Source organism: Callorhinchus milii, unplaced genomic scaffold (assembly GCF_018977255.1).
Source record: "Callorhinchus milii isolate IMCB2004 unplaced genomic scaffold, IMCB_Cmil_1.0 Scaffold18, whole genome shotgun sequence".
NCBI classification, from domain to species: Eukaryota; Metazoa; Chordata; class Chondrichthyes; order Chimaeriformes; family Callorhinchidae; genus Callorhinchus; species Callorhinchus milii.
This window is the reverse complement of record NW_024704759.1, coordinates 12,268,470-12,286,613: the sequence shown is the minus strand read 5'-3', so window position 1 is coordinate 12,286,613 and position 18,144 is coordinate 12,268,470. Positions and strand designations below refer to the sequence as shown.

General features: G+C 42.4%; 1 protein-coding gene across 1 annotated transcript in view; it reads left to right on the top strand.

Moving 5' to 3' along the window:
• The window catches only part of kcnb1 (potassium voltage-gated channel, Shab-related subfamily, member 1), a 94,967-nt gene extending 79,588 nt beyond the window's left edge, over positions 1 to 15,379 (top strand). The window contains exons 2-3 of the mRNA XM_042341952.1: positions 7,284 to 9,032; positions 15,281 to 15,379. Coding sequence (XP_042197886.1) covers positions 7,284 to 9,032; positions 15,281 to 15,379 — 1,848 coding nt within the window. The remainder of the gene's footprint in view (positions 1 to 7,283; positions 9,033 to 15,280) is intronic.
• Positions 15,380 to 18,144: the final 2,765 nt, after the last annotated feature.

Here is an 18,144-nt window from a genome sequence, read left to right as displayed (position 1 = left end):
ACACTCGTGGATTTTCCAGTTCAGAGCCACTGATAAAGGTCACCAAGGAGTACGAGGGGTTATTTACAAGAATCCTATTGCAGTTTAAAACTGAGCATTCTTCTGTGTTCCTCTCTGGGTTCTCACTCACGAGCTCAGCTCCCACTCACCTCTGCAACATCACCCACCTCCACCACTGTCAAGCGCTCTGAGGCACTACCTTGCATGTGGGGTGCTATTTAAATACAAGTTGTTGTTGTTGTCTCTCCCTCCGAGCTGCCAAGCCCCTCATTCATACCTTCATTATGTTCAGGATCAACTATTCAAACTCCCTGGCTCCTCCCTACATAAGATTAAGACAACAACAGCGACATATTGCATTCATATATAAATAGTTCCTTTTACATCGGAAGGATGTCCCAAAGGCGCTGGAAGTCAAGGGTTTGCACTTGAGCTGGGGGCTGGAATCAAGAAGGGTGGAGAGCAATGGGGTGGGGTTGGGAGGAAGGGCTTCAGACAGGCAAGGGAGGAGGAAGCCAGAGCTCTGCAGCCCGTGTCCTCTCTCCTGCACCAAGCTCTGTGAGCCTATCACCTATATCCTTACACAGCTCCACTCACTGACTGTGGACAAATAATACTCATTCAGAACTGTAATACTCCAAAGACCACCTTGACCTATCTATCTGTTTTGCCAGGAGTGAAAATATACAGTCAATTCACCTTACAGTATACTCTGTGAAGCGCTTTGAGACGTCTCAAAGATGTGATGAGGCTCTATATCAAATACAAGTGTTGTTATTATTATCATCAACATCACAATCAGTCCCTGAAGGAGATTGTCGTTGGTTCAGTCATTTGAAGCTGTGCTACTTAACATGTACTTTTAACAAATTAAAAATCCATCTGTAGTTAATGAATTCGTGAATTGAAGATCTGTGGATATGGATTAAATATTTAGAGCACAGAAAGCTTAAGCCCAAACGAAGCAGGGCAACTCATTCAGGATCCTCATTAAGATCGGTTACATTTGCTACCAGCAGGCAAGATCAAAACCAACACATTTACTTTTTTTTTAAAAAAAAGCAAGATAATAAAAGGAAGCTATGTTGAGCGATGTATAGCGAAGTGAAATCACCCATTTGATTTAGGGATTGTTGGCCAGAATCCTGGTAGAAATTCCCTTCTCTGTGAGTAGTGCCGTGGGATAATAGTAAACTCCTGCTAACTCGTCACTCCCAGGGTAAAGGGCTCAGCGACGAGTTATCAGGAGTGGCAAGTTAGGCATGTGTATAAATGCATAAATAAATGCGGCCGGGATATTAACAGCATGGTGACTTAAGTGGTAGTGACAAGTTAAGCCAGGGTCGAGTTATCAGGAATTTACTGTATTTAACGTCCACCTGAACAGGCAGACGGGACCTTGGTTTAACGTCTCGATTGAAGGGCAGCACCTCTGACAACCAAGTGCTCCCCCACAAATGCTTTGGCGTATCAGCTTAGACTGTGAGTTCAAAGCAAATGTGAGGCACAAATAATTCATGGTATTTCATGATTTGCTTTAAACTTGTGGAAAACCTCACAAGGTTCTACTCAGCTTAAGAGTAGAATGAAGTATGTAAAAGATCTTCAGGATAATCTCCATCACCTGAACCAAGGCAGAATCAAATGACCTTTTATACTATCCAAGGGCGTGTAGAAGATATTGATTAACATGTAACCATTACATAACCTTTTCGAATAAGAACTCCTTGGGAGCTAGAGATTGATATGAAATTACACCTAACTAATTTAATTGCTGTGAAATCAGGAAAATTAAATGTCTAAATACATACATCATAAACATAAAGGCTGTCTGGGCTATTTGCAATGTCATTAAGTATAAAATAAATGATGCAAAGCACCTTATGATTTTCCCCTAATGGCACTAAATTGCCATTGTGCCAAATGAATGGGGTAGAAATGTTTAATGTAAAGCACTTTGTAATATTAACTGATATGATTATCAGATTTTAACTGCACCGCTAGGCTTTCATATGTCATTGGCTGCTCATTTGCCGTACAATACTCAGTTTATTCCAAATGTTTTTAAAATGTTATTTCCTTCTGTCATTCTCCTTTTACAGTATATTTTACACCTTATGCAAGAGGCTATAAAAAGCACCAGATCTGCGCTGTCTTACTACCGCAGACATCCTAAAGATTATATCGATGCTATTTTTAACCTGGCTTTTCCTGCTTTGTAGGCAGTTTCCTGCAGCTATCTAAGGATTTGCCCTACAGAAGTGCCTAGAGCATTTATTAGTTAATCTGGCTTGACAGGAGCCTGAAAACTAATGTGTTCTTAACAGTATTAAAGGTTCTGTACGCGGCTGTATTCCAAACGCATTTGCACTTGTTATTGTATACGTACAACAACAGGACAGTTGTACTTTGAAGGAGGCCGGTAGTCAATACTTTGCCTGGCAGTATTGGAGCAACAGCAGGTTTAGGACTAAAGGGCATCCATATTAACACACATTAATAATATTTATTGGCGACAGGTTCAAATTGCTGCCAAAATGTCCAACGAGGATGTGACAGCCCACCATTTGGGCATCTCCCTTCGAGCTGCCTCTATATTGATCGACTGCTGGGACACTGCTGTGCGCAATTGGCTGCCGCGTTTTGCCCACAAAATATACAGTCAATTCTGTGAAGCTCTTTGAGACGTCTCGAAGGCGCTGATAAGGCACTATATCAAATGCAAGGATTATTATTAATTATGATTAATAATAATAATAATCCTTGCATTTGATATAGAGCTTTTCACGTCGGGAGGACGTCCCAAAGCGCTTCACAGAACACACTGTAAAGTGAATTGACTGTTTATTTGTGGGCGAACGCGGCAGCCAATTGCGCACAGCAATGTCCCACAAACAGTCGTAGATTGAAAATGACCAATTTTATTATTGTTTTTTTGGTTTTGGAGGGATTATTACTGTGTGGAGTAAGGAAACTTGCCCAAGGTTTCGCCCTCTGCCTGGAATTGAACTCAGGTCTCTCACTTGCAAAGCGAGTGCTCTAACCACTGAGCTACAGGACTATTATTATTATAAGGTGGGCTGACAACTTGATACCAGCACAAGTTTGGCAGCCATAGTTGTAACATGTTTTTAAAAAAAAATTTCACGTCCAAACCAGACTGATTATAGTTCCACCTACGTATGCCACCCCCACATGGCTTGAGAGTGTGTTTTGGGGTACTGCTGGAGTTTAAACCAGTTCAAAACTATCTGGCAAGCTTCCCACTATTTGTCCAACTAGAATCATTCAAACCATTCGGGCTTTGGAGTTAACAGGAGTCTGCCCTAATTCCTGCCCCACCGGTGACCCAGTCTGCCCTTTCCAAGAACCATTGCTGAGCCAGGTTGGCTGGTCTGTCATCAGCAGGAATTCATCAGTTCTTAAAATAACTGACAGAAAAGCAGCTTCCAAATTAAAGACCGTGTTGTAATAATAATACTTTGAATTTCCTGGCCTCGTACATCGACCGCCCTCCAGTGCAAACATACATTTATGTTTTCCTATTTTAAAATGAAAGGAACAACAGGCTCAAATGAGCCGAGTACAATTATGGATGAAGGGATTAACGCTCACTAATAAAAACCCATCTATTTCAAAAACAAAATGCAAATGACAGTAGATCAGGCAATTGTTTGAAGAGATGAACACTGTATCAAACAGTGCATTCTCCTCATTCCCCTTTGTAAGTTCAGTGAAAACAGTTCCTCAATGCACTCTTTTTTTTCCAGCTTGTAATTGCAGCACTTAGTAAAATATTTCTGTGATATCCCTGCTGGTATTTGGTAGAATAATGGCCTCAACAATTTGTGTTTTAAAAAATTAATTCGAGGTAGCCCTAGTCAGTCAGTGTGTACTTAGAATAATTTGCACAAAATGGAGACCTGCCACCCATCGATCAAACTACAGTGTGGAGAAATAAATAAATCCTGTGTAGAAGCGCACAATAAATGTATAAGCTATTTACATAATGCATACAGTCATGTGGACCGATGATGTGGCTGGAATAAATCTTCCATTTTAGGAGATTTATCATAATAAATATGCCATTATTGCCTACAAAAGCACAGGGTTCTGGACTCAACCATCCTTCCTGGAAACCTGTTCCAGTAAATCACTCTCTGAGTAAAGAAAAAAAACAGTACCTTTACAGTATAGCTTGGGAGGTGTTTTATGCTGTCCTCCTGATGTGACAACGACTACATCAAATAGTAATAATCCTGGCATTTGATAGTGCTTTATCACGTCTTCGAGGCGTCTCAAAGCGCTTCACAGAATATACTGTCAAGTGAATTGACTGTATCTAATGCAAGGCTTTTAAAAACAAATTTTAAGTGTTGATGCCAAACTAAAAGGTTCGAACAGCTCTGTGGGTCATTCATTCCAAGCCATCTTTATCTTCATCAACTGCTTGAACAGATACACTTGAAAGGCAGTGGATAAGCCAGTAACAAATGAGTTTTTTTGTCCCTGTGATCTGAAAATAGAGTTTATTATTGATTAAGTATCTGCGTTTCCTTTCCCACTCAATCCAAATGCCGAGATTAGATCTCTGATTTTAATTAATTTCAAGTTTTGTGCTATCCGAGTGATACAAATTGACCCTTCTCACCTCCAACACTCTAAGTGTATTTAGTTTTTTTTAAAAAAAATCCATCCTTCAAAATACGCCCCACTCCTTCACAAGAAAAATAGCTTCCATTCAAGCAATTGACTGTGTAATCAATGAGTACAAGATTCCTAGCAAAGTAAAAAAAATCATTTCTCAACCTCACTGAGAAGCTGACTGTTTGTGGCATATCTGGTGACTTGAAATAATGTGCAATGTCCTCAAAGGACACAAACAGCAGGCCCTGGTAAGAGAACATTACTTGTATCACAATGCTTAGGTAGGGTTTCCCACAGGGATGTATGCATTCTGTTGTTCACCTCTAACTAAAAGGTTAGATCTTAAGTCACAAGCAGTGATATTGAACTTGTACAGAGCAATGGTCTAGCTCCACCTGGAATTCTGTTTGCAATACGGCTTGCTTTATTACAGTAAGGTATCTTGGCTTTGCACAGGCTAAAACAAAGAGCAGCTAAATTATTAGATGCCAACAGATTTATAAAGTGGCGCTACAGAAATTGGGAATATTCACACAGAAGAGGGATTAGGGGCGATTACATTGAACTACTGTATTCCCTTGAACTGCTGTAAAGGCTGTAGATAAATTCAGCTTTAATACAGCAATATGTTCAAGATGATCAGGGAATCCAGAACAAGGGGGTACAGTTGCAATTCAAACTCAGAAAAATGAAGGTGAACACAGTTATAGTTCAAACGTAATTAGTTTACAGACTAGTGACTAGAGGCTGACCTTTTAGAATGCGATGTACAGGTCTATAAACCGCGGCTCAGTCTTGTAATAAGCCGCGTTAACAACAAAAGGCTCTGATTGAGCATAAATGTGCTGCTCTATATGGCTAGGCGTCACATTGATGAGCATCTCCATGTTGAAATTGTTCCTTACATTCACTGCCACCGATGGGGCATCTTCTATGTAGAGCAAAAAGATTCGTCATCGCTAAGGGCTGTTCTTGCTAGTACAATTTTCAACAGAGCAATTAGAATCTATGCTAATAAATGTCATGAACTTCTTGTCCTATTTCATTTATTTTTAAACAAATAAAAATGGATTATCTTGCCGTCAGGTGGCAACGGACATTGCACCACCAGGTCCTGCCATTATTTTTGCACGTTGATGTATGTTAATGCATCATTTCCATTGATACCCTGAAGAAATCTCACTGAGTTTGTCCAAATCAACCAAGCAAGTTCATTCATAGTTGTTCAAGTGGTGCTCAAAACTACCGTAAAATTTCAAATCAAGAACCTTGGCAATGATAATAAAATCCCAAATTATAAAAGAATTGGATTTCACTGTGTATTGCCTCAGGTAATGGATAACTCCAAGTTTACAGCTGTTAATCTTTCTAAATGTGCTACTTGCTATAACTATCACCTTATTTCAGGACATGCACTTTCATTCTATATTCTGGTCATTATCTGTCCATTACCACAAGATGATTTTCAGCTCCTGTAAATTAAAGTAGCTGTTCAAACCTAGTCAGAAAACTGGCTTCAGTCATTTTGTTCTGCAAAGAGACTTTTGATTTACATTGGAAAGGTGGTAAAGTTTGAGGAAGGGGTTAAAAAACACATTAACAGTGATAGGACTAAATTGGTCATTTTCAATCTACGACTGTTTGTGGGACATTGCTGTGCGCAATTGGCTGCCGCGTTCGCCCACAAATATACAGTCAATTCACTTTACAGTGTATTCTGTGAAGCGCTTTGGGACGTCCTCCCGACGTGAAAAGCACTATATCAAATGCAAGGATTATTATTATTATTATAAAACAACAAACTGCTCTTGTCTCAGACCCTAATGAGGTCTCTTATGTTAAATTGATGCTGTCACTGTATTAATCATTCCTTGTTGCCGAACTGATGATGTGGGTCCATCAAATGCTGATTCCTAAAGTAGAGATCTGATTTTGCCACGTCTTGATAAAAGTATTGTTAGGGATTGCATTTCAGAGATGGTATTGATCTTGGCTCAGTTTAGAGACAGTTGTATGTGTATAATAGCAAAACAAAACCATATACTCTAAACATTTCATTGTTTTGTAAGGTTTTGTGTGTGGTTTTATTGGATATGCGGAATATTTCTACTTTTTGCTGCATGTCCTACAATTACAGTCGCTGTTGTTTCTCAGGAGTTTGTGTATCGTGCAGTGTTACCAGACGAACATGATGTCTGTGATATTTTATCAAGCGAGAGACCTGGGTTCGATTCCAGGCAGGGCGAAACCTTGGGCAAGTTTCCTTACTCCACACGCCTGATAATAATCCCTCAAGAAAAAAAATAATAAATTGGTCACTTCAATCCACGACTGTTTGTGGGACATTGCTGTGCGCAATTGGCTGCCGCGTTCGCCCACAAATATGCAGTCAATTCACTTTACAGTGTGTTCTGTGAAGCGCTTTGGGACGTCCTCCCGACGTGAAAAGCGCTATATCAAATGCAAGGATTATTATTATACCAAATGCAAGGATTATTAGTATTATTATCATCAGTAACTGTGATCTAACTGACCAGAGTTCCTATTCAATTTGCACTGCAAATATTATTATCATTAGGAGGAAAATCATTTTAAAAATGACACCGAACTAATAAGTGAAATGTTTTCTCTTGCAGGTTTTGGCGATCGTATCTATTCTTTTCATAGTGTTATCCACAATTGCCTTGTCGCTCAACACGCTTCCAGAACTACAAGTTATGGATGAATACGGACAGGTCACAGACAACCCACAACTCGCTCATGTGGAAGCCGTCTGCATTGCGTGGTTCACGATGGAATACCTCCTACGCTTCTTGTCGTCCCCCAACAAATGGAAGTTCTTCAAAGGCCCGCTGAATGTCATAGATTTATTAGCCATTTTGCCATATTACGTCACCATTTTCCTCACAGAATCCAACAAAAGTGTGCTCCAGTTCCAAAACGTCAGGCGAGTGGTTCAGATCTTCCGGATCATGAGGATCCTGAGGATTCTCAAGTTGGCGAGGCATTCGACGGGGTTGCAGTCGCTGGGATTTACGCTGCGCCGAAGCTACAACGAACTCGGGCTGTTGATATTGTTCCTGGCCATGGGCATCATGATATTTTCTAGTCTGGTGTTCTTCGCAGAAAAGGATGAAGACGACACCAAGTTCAAGAGTATCCCCGCCTCTTTCTGGTGGGCCACCATCACCATGACAACCGTCGGCTATGGGGACATCTATCCTAAGACTCTCTTGGGCAAGATAGTCGGTGGGCTTTGTTGCATCGCGGGAGTGCTGGTGATTGCTCTTCCGATACCGATTATCGTGAACAACTTCTCGGAGTTCTACAAAGAGCAGAAGAGACAGGAGAAGGCCATCAAGCGGAGGGAGGCGCTCGAGAGAGCCAAGAGAAACGGGAGCATCGTCTCGATGAACATGAAGGACGCCTTCGCTCGCAGCGTCGAGCTGATGGACGTGGTGGTGGAGAGAGGCGGGGAAGACGAGGAGAAGAAGGAGAAGGTCCAGGACAACCACCTTTCGCCCAACAAACTGAAGTGGGGCAAGCGCAACGCCTCCGAAACCAGCTCCATCAGGTCCCTCGACCCTAAATACCCGGGGCACAGCTCTCCGGACAAGGCGCGCAGCCCGTGTCCGAGTCCCAGTCCGCAGCACCTGGATGTCCAGAAACTCCAGGAGATGTACAGCAAAATGGGAAAGACTCAGTCTCAACCCAATATGAACGCGAGCCCGAAGGGTCGCGGGTCGAGAGCCGGACAGCCGGAGCAGATGGAACTGGGGAGGATCCCGGACCCCTCCGACCCGCTGCTGAGCGCACCGGGGGACGGGGTCGTGGACATGAGGAGCGTGTCCAGCATCGACAGCTTCATCAGCTGCGCGGCGGACTTTCCCGACTCCGCCAAATCCGGTCACAGTCCTCCCGCAGCGCTCTCCGGCAGAGCCGCTCAGTCACGGCACCGGGAGCCGGAGAGCGCACGAGGTGGGAGTGGCGGCCGGAACCGCGCGGGGGTCGGGAGCGCTGCGCACAGCCCTCTCCTCATGGCCGCCGTCAGGACCGCCCTCCCCGCGAAGCCTCGAGCCCTCAGGGTGAACTTCACGGACGTCGGCGGGGTCGACCCTCTCCAAAACCCGGCGGCGGCGGACCCCGTCTCGTTGCCCGGTGCAGGGACACCCCCCACCGCCGCCCCCACCGCCGCCACCGCCCCCACCGCCGCGTCTGGAGGGGAACCACCCGAAAGCCCTCCACCCGAGGGCTTCACTTTCCACCACCACGACGGCGTGAAGAAGTACATCGACGCGGACAGCGACGAAGACGATCAGCCCCGAGGCGGCGCGAACCCGTCCCCGTCCCCGTCCTCGGGCTTCACTCCCGCCATCACAGCGGCGGCAACAACAGCAACAACAGCGGCGGCAACAACAGCAACAACAGCGGCGGCAACAACAGCAACAACAGCGGCGGCAACAACAGCAACAACAGCGGCGACCGCTCGGGTCGCCGGAGGGAAGAGAACCACTTAGCGGAGTCGCCGAAGCTCTTCGACCTGAACTGCGTGGAGAGCGCGGAAGGCGCGGAGCTGCGGGTCCGCAAAAGCGGCCGTCGGGACGGGGACCACCGGGTGGAGAATCACATCGCACCGGGAGTTCGCCGCCCGACACCCGGAGAGAGCGACTGCGCCTCCCCGTCCCCGTCCCCGTACACGGCTGACATCTGACTTGGGGGGTAGGGGGGGGGTGGTCGTCCCGTCCCCCCCCCACCCCCACCCCTCCCCCCGCCGCCCGGGGGCTGGTGTGTGGGCTGTGGAAACTGTTCAAATTGTCCTCAGAGACAGAGACAGAGAGAGAGAGAGAGAGAAAAAACAACAGAGCTTTGTATTTTTTTTTAATTTATTATTATTATGATTATTAATTTTTTTTTGCATGGCATGAAAAACCGATTTCGAGCAGCACACACCCCCCCCCCCTCCCCTCCCCCCCCCCACCCCCCCCCTCCCCCTCCCACCCCCCCCTCCCCATCCCACCCCCCCCCCCCCCCCCCGGTGTTACCTTTACCGTCTAAAAGGAGTGTGTGTGTGTGTGTGTGTTTAGTGGGAAGGGACCTCGGGAACATCGCAGAATGTCCTTTCTGTGGGATATGAGCACTCGCAGAAGAAGGGAAGGACCGTTCTCGGCGAAAAAAAAGTTGTGAATTGTACCGTCAGAGACTGGTACCGCACTCAACTTTTTTTTTCTGGGGGAGGGGGGGAAGAGGGGGGGAGAGAGGGGGTTGTGTTAACGAAGCCCCTTCTACTTATCCGATGACTTGCAGAGGAAATACCGAAGTCGGGATCGCACGTCGCGGCGGTGGGCGATTCGGAGGGGGAGTGCGGATCAGCGTTTAGCGAATTATTTTTTTTTTTGGGGGGGGGGGGGGGGGGTAAAAAAAAAAAAGGACCCGAAGGAGAGAGGAGGGACGGAGAGACTTAGTAAAGCGCTCTGGAATTCCAGGTGTATCCTTTGTAAAGAAAAGGGGGCACTGCCTGGACTGCGCCGACAGTCTCTCCGGTTGCGCACTCTCTGCAACTGCGTCGGGACGTACACTATCTGCGCCGTGTGCTCTGTACTAAGTGGATATAAATACTATTTCAAGTAAAGGAGAGACAGAGACACAGAGAGAGAGAGAGAGAGAGAGAAAAAAAAAACCGCTTGCACTGAGAATGCAACTTATTTTAGTCGCGATTAGGCGGCGTTTGGCTGTAGAATTTGTAGTGTTTGCTAAACATTTCCTCTGTTAACCCTTCGAGCACTGCCGTCCTAATACCCGCCCCCCCCCCCCTCCGAGATGAAAGATCTTGCGAAAAACACTCGCTAATTCCCTCCCTCCCCCCCAAAAAAAACACACACACACACACACACACAAAAAAAAACACATTGCGCGTTGCGGGAAAAAATTGCGGAAAATGACGGTGTATTTTCTCAAGTTAATCGCATTAAACTCCAGGGGGTGGGGGTAGGGTGGGGGGTAGGGTGGGGGTGGGGTGGGGGGTGGGTGGGGGGGGGGGGCACTGGTCAGGACAGTAACATGTTAGGGAGATGGGTGAGTTGCACCGGTTAATGCGACAGATTAGGGGCTGTACATGGATTGAGATGCACCAACAGGTTCTCTCTCTCTCGATGCAACGCACAAGAAGGACTTATCAGTCTGTCAAACAAAGTGATTTGACGTTATATATATATATATATATATAAAAAAAACACACACTGGCAAACCCTGCGACAAATTGCCCAAACACTGCCTTCGCTTTTTCCATTAAGTTGCTGCTGGTGGATTGTTTCGAGAGAGAGAGAGAGAGGGAGAGAGAGAAAAAAAAAAGGCTATTCACACGAATTATTGTTCTGATCGTCAAAAGATAATTCCGTGAAAAAGAAAGAAAAAAAAAAAATGCCTCGCACAGCATTGAACTTTTATGTTATCGTGAATCAACGACGATTCGCTTCCCGGAGCACCTGAATCAGACCCAGAGTTCACTTTTAAATGGAAGATTTCACAAAAGGTTTCCAATTCTAAACACAATATCGACCCCATAGACTTTATCGCGCAAAGACGACTCGTGTTCACGTACTGTATCAAAACCCGATCTCAGCGCGTTTTACCAGATTCGAGGTTTTACAGTTTTCGAAACAAAAAAAATGATAGATTTATTTTTAAGAAGCGGAATAATGCTTATTTTTTCATTATGGCTTTAGCAGAAGGCAACGACGCAAAATCCTAGCACTTTAAAAGAAATTATTTTTGGTATAGCGATCTTAATATCTTCAGGGGTTTGGTTTTTTTTTTAAAAAAAAACACAATAGTAATCATAGAAACTGAAGATTCCTTTGAATGTAACTGTACAAAAATGCATGTCTACAAAAAAAGATGATGTACGTGCAATTTGAGGTGAAATTCACGGCTTTAATGTTGGTCTTCTAGATTGTCCAAGGATATGTATACATCAGTTCAATCTATAACACTGATACCAGGCAAACGAGTATGGGACAAGGCGTGTCAGTTATATATGAGAAGCATATATGATATTATATATATCAACAAATATATAATATAAATATATAAAAACACACAAGCGACTGTTTACACATTTTATGAAATTGCTCTTTTGCACTGTAGAATCAAACTGTTTACAGTACCTCTTTTCAGAAGGTTAATAGTAAACTTCAATTTGCTTTGGTGATGATGCTTTTCTATTTTCTTGTGTTAATTATCAACTTATCAGTGTGAAATATCATCCAATTCCTTTCTTCTGCTAAGAAAGATTTCCTAGCACCGAGAAAGGACTTTGTTTTTTTTTTGTGGTTTTTTTTTTACACACACACACACACACACACACACACACACACCTCTCGGTTTCATTGTAAAACCCGCATATCACCACTGCCCACAGGATGTCGAGAATTTCGGTCACAAGCTAACATATACCAATCCTACCGACCACATGCCTGCAAATCGATAGCGTCTACATTTTAGGAGATGGGTGTGGAGATACAGAGAAGGGATCAATTGTTAAGCCCACACTCCCAAAGGATTTGTCAAAGAGATGGAATCTGCATGAAGTATGGTGCAACTCACCCTTGGTACCAAAGGCAGGTCTGACTGCCTATTAAAGCAAAGAGAACATGCACCCACTTGCCAAACAACCACTCGGAAAACTCCTCTCACTGCAATTTGCTACGCGTAACGTTTCACAGCAGTCGACTGCTCTGCTGTTGCATCCTCGGTCTGTGTCCCTTATTGCTTCAAGGAATCCATGTGGTGGCACGTTACCTTTTAGCTCCCTCTGTGAAAAGCATACGAAGTATATTGATATACTTTTTATTCTTGAAAACCTGTCGCTGACCGCAAGCTTTGAGGGTTAACGGAATCTGTATTAACCAACCTGTTTTGTTCATTGGGGGGGGGGGGGGGAAAACTATGATCATTCCATTAAGCTAACAAATGCCAAAAAGTGTTGCTCGTCTCATGTGCATACAGTTATTTCATTCCAGTTTATTTAACAGAGTTCCTCGGTCTGACTATTTCAACAGGATTTCATTAAGCTCTCTCGTTCTTTCATTCTGATGAACTTCACTGTTGTGAGATGTTAACAGATCACTGGGAAATCCACTCAAAGGGAGAACGAAAGAAAAGATAAGCAGCTCTTGAGTTTTGGGTAGTGAGAGGTAGAGAGTCAAACACAGAAGGAACATATGGATGAATGTTGGACAATGTTAGACATGGCACTCAAACTGTACCTTGAAATAATTCCACTGTAAGTTTAGATGTTGTATTTCCACCCCCACCCCCCAAAAAAAGGAAACTTAAAACACACACTGAGTGCATATTTGGTCCTAGGAGGGCTTCTGCGTGAAAGCACAATTAAGGAAGAATGCATTGGTATAGAAACCGAGTGGATGAGATGCAGTTTCAAAAGCCTGACATTATTACAAATTCATGAGCAAGACTGGGGGACTTTTAAGCACATGATGATGGTAGATTCCTCCGTGCCTTGTCTTGTCTAGTCTAGGCAGCACATTGTACATAATAAAACCTCTGATATCCAGCTTGCTTTAAGTGCTAGGGCCCCAGATTAAAAAAAAATGCACTGGGGAATCACCAGTGAAAGACAAAGGGTGTTCCCAGTGAATATTTCTTTCATGCTTGGGGAATATTAGCATCCACACTGCTGCTGAAGCGGTGCGGAGTGAGTTTGAGATCTGATCGTAGCCAAGGCAACGTTTGCCACTTGCCAGCTTATCCCATAAGATTTTCCTCCCGCCAACCTGACTAACCTCCAACGGTAAGTCCTGTAGCTCAGTGGTTAGAGCACTCGCATTGCAAGCGAGAGACCCGAGTTCAATTCCAGGCAGAGGGCGAAACCTCGGGCAAGTTTCCTTACTCCACACGCCTAATAATAATCCCTCCAAAACCCAAAACAATAATAAATTGGTCATTTTCAATCCATGACTGTTTGTGGGACATTGCTGTGGGCAATTGTCTGCCGCATTCGCCCACAAATATACAGTCAATTCACTTTACAGTGTGTTCTGTGAAGCGCTTTGGGACATCCTCCCGACGTGAAAAGCGCTATATCAAATGCAAGGATTATTATTATTTCCTGCTGCAAACGGCATTGTGCTGTCTTATTGAAATGTATCTGACATATAATTGTAACTTTACAGTTTAATTATGACAATCTGAGCACAGCTCAATGCAGAGGCAAGTGGGAGTGAATGCAAGCATGAGCTGGTTAAGTATTTGGGTTTTGAGCTGCAGATGTTTGCATTACTTCTGCAGTTTCTTCTCACTCGCCATCTTCATTGGCACTTTGAGCAGCAGATGTATGAAACACCCAACTTTCATCCATCTCAGAGTAGGCTATTCTTTTTTTCTGTTCGAATAAACGTTACTGGTACTTTAGCCGGGTTCCCATCAGGCCAATTAAAGTAAAACAAAATCACGGTCTCGTATCATGAATTCCTGAGTTTAGACGTGTAAAAAAAAAAGCATCTTTTTTTTCCGTTCAACGATGTAAGTAATTGGTGTCCGTTTCCTAGAACACTGGTTATTTGTGAATTGATTTTCGTAGCTGACTGCTCGTCTGCTAAAACGTCACCAAAGGCTGATTGATGTCAAGTAATTAATATTGTCATATAACAATCTGGTTTCTATGGATGCAGTAAATGTGTGTGTGTGGGTGTGTGTGTGTGTGTGTGTGAGAGAGAGAGAGAGAGAGGGGGGAGGGGGTTGGAGAATGAGGCAGAGCTCATGTCATTTCTCCAGGGAAGATGCTGTTTGATGAGAAAATGAAGTTGGCAAAAAAAAATAAGGCAGACCAAAGTGCGGACATAAATGTGAGAGAATCAAGTGCCCTGGGCTACATCACAGTTCCATAAGTACCAAGAAAACTACTTTTAATTTCACCCACGTTTCTGCTTCTACAATGCAAAAATGGATATTAAAACTCCACGTGCGGGGAAATGTGTCATTGATGAACATAACATTAAAAAAAAGCACTTTTTTAAAAATATATATATATATATATAGTTTGTGGGAGTGTACACTTTATAAAGTACTCATGTTTAAAGAGAATCTATGGCTTTTTTTTAATGTAAAATTGTCTTTATGAATATATAAGAAGCTTTAATACTATTAAGACAATCCTGTGTGTTAGATCCATGTTGGCAGTGTCGCTGAATAATACTACTACTAATAAAAAAAACTGCAGTCAATACATTCCTCCATCTGTACACACTAACTGTTCGATTCACTTGATTGAAAATTAGTAGATTTGAAATTTAGCAACCTGGGCTGCTGATAATGCGAATATTTGGACACTTGTTTCTATAGTTAAAGGCCTTTCTGCAGTTTTAAGCAGAGAGCCTTTAACGCTGGCATCTCATGCCAGATGTTGGGATCTGCCTCCATGCACTTGTCTGTCAAAGAGTTAAAGAGTTGTTAACCCTGCTGATGGCAATGTCAACAGATCCTCAGTGTCTACACGACAAAGCAAAATACTGATGGCTTAACAGGTAAACGGTGGGGGGGGGGGCGGGGGGAAACAGTGACATTCATTCCTCAATGAATCCATGTTATTTTAAGTTGTATATTTAATCCCGTGTAGGATTTGTATACGTTGGACAACCAGTGTGCTACTCTGATGCCATTTAAGTTAGGCTGCAACAATTATACACTTTCGAGGATAGTAGAACATAAGTTGTGATGCATTGCTAATTGTTCAGATCAATAGTTTTATAACACTGAGAAACCACTAGGTCAGACATTTTCCTATTTGCGTTACCTATTTACATCATCTAATAAAATTTGAAGGAATCCATGTCTTTCCACAGAAGATGGTCAGGACTAATACATTTGTGCATTTCTACCTTAATTGAGTAATCATTGTTGACCTAAAAAGGGTTTAACTGAATTGGCTGTGTCATTCAGAAATCACTCATTGTTAATCGTGTCTCCTGAATTATATTTTGGTTGCAAATTTTATTGCATAGTCTTTTTAATTATTGCATTTTATGATTTAACAATTGTTTCTGTGAAGATCAATGTCTTTGTATGCATGTAGTGGTATGGAACTGTGATATCTGTGACATTAAGATACTGTATCGTCTGATAAATTATGTCAAAAAATCTAAGGATTTTAAAGCAATGTTCCCCACTCCATACTGTTAAAAAAGTAAATTAAGGGTATGTATAAAATGTGAAACTCTATGTGGTCTTTTTATTCAGTATGTGTTAGAATAAGCAATTGGACAATAAGGAAAATAGTCAGGTCAAATTAAATAGCTATATAACATTCATAATTTTATTAATAACTCAAAACAGTAAATAAAATCACTAAGAAAGTACCTTTTGAGCCTTGTTATTAGGAGGAAATCTGTCTGTACTCTTATGTGTGCCAGACACACACACATCACACACTCAGCACAATCCATCTGACATTGGCCAGCAAAGATGCTCGTGGAATGAGTCATCAATAATAAACAAAATCTCAACAAATGTACTTAGAATAGGCAATAAGGATGGATGGTAGAAGAAACTCATTCCAGAACCATTATGTTCTATTCTGTGTTTGATCACCTTTGCCTGTACCTGATTTTATAATTCTCAATCCCATTCCTAATGATATAATTCTCCACAGAATGACAATATGTACTATGATCAAAGATACCCTACTCCTTCCCATCAAGCATCCTGGATTCATTTTTTAAAAAAAACTCTCATCATAAATGTCTAGTAATTGAGGCAAAGAATGCTTGCTACATAACAATAACAAATACTAAATACCATATACAGTGTATTTCCTGTTATGAATGCTGCATATTATATGAGAAGAAAGAGAGCATCACTATAGATTAAAACAACTTCAGGTAATATATACATGATAAAATTTGACAGCTTAATGGAAGATCTCGTGGGAGGAATATGAAATCTATTCACATTCCGAGGACGTGTTTCCCAAATTGGATTTTATAGTCTGCATGGTCCACCGACACTTTTTAATTAATATAATGTACACATATTAGTCAGCTTCAGATGTAAATTGATGCTGAATTCACTGCTGTTTGAGTTCAAACACATCATCTAATTGGTATGATCTTCTTTCATCTGATGCTAAATCAGAGGAAAAACGCACAGCTTACTGCCAGCGCTGATAAAAGTACATCAAAGTTTGAGCTATTTGAATCCTGGCTCCATTCCAACCTTACTTAGTTGTGGCATATTATATCCATCAGACTGCAAATTAATACTATCCATTGTATCACCTGGCCTGAAGCTAAAGTGAATTGAAGCAAAAGCCCAGGGAATACAAGATACATGAACCCACTGGAAATAACCTGGTGTTTAGAGAATTTCTAATGCCGTCATGAATGATGGTCAGAGCTATAAAAACACTAGTATATACAGAACCATTCTAACTACATTCTAACATGTTGGTATAAAATATTAAAGCGCATTTTTTCGAAGGGGAAATTACTGTTGCATAGTATAAATTTCCATCCATTGAACTCCGTAGCGTAAAATGACTTTATTCAGCCATTTCAACGTTAATGTCACTTTCTCAATTATTTCATGATGGTAATTGACAATATTGACAAACAACTCCCTCCCATCAACAGCTCAGCTCTTGAGCCCCTATCTTCAAGAGAACAGACCCTCAAGGCAAATGATAGTGGGAAACTCAAGACGCCAGCCACAGGCTATTCTGGAAAGTCAGTGTTCATTCTCCACAAATCCATAATCTCAATAATTTACCAAAAGGAAAAAGAACCTATAACAGCTCAAAGCACAATCCTCTGGAGTGTTGAGTTCTCTCGCCTGAAGCATGCACGATTCTCAAGCCTCGGAATATTACGGAGCAATAGAGAATAACAGCTTACCAAGGAATCCACTAAATATCCTTACCATCCCTCATCAATAATTGGGGGGGGGGGCTCAAGGTTCTCTTTCCATCTCTTTAAGGTTTCATTTATTATCCCAATAAAACGCCCATAGAACTCGAGAGACCAATTGACCTGGAGAGCGATCACCTTATTCTACATTAGAAAAATCTCAATTTGGGCAAAGAGTTATTAAAGTCTGCTATACAACCAACCTCCAGTTATCATGCGTTTCGCCTGAAAAAAATCACTCTGATTGAGACCAGAAATTCATGAAATGATTTAACATATTATTATTTAACGAATTATTATTATATATTAAACCTCGAAGTGCTGATTTTTTTACCCCAAATATTTAGCTCAGAAACAATACAGTTCTTCACTGTAAACAGATGAATCTGCTTGGTCAAATGCAAACATTACTCAAATCATCATTTGTCAAACAAACTCAGTAATACATTAAGACCAGAGTGATTATAATAACAGTAATAATAATCCTTGCATTGGAAATAGTGCCTTTAATTTCTGGGTGGTGGTGGGAAGCACTTGGAGAAGTCCTCTCGATGCGAAAGGCAGCACGGAATCATCTGCA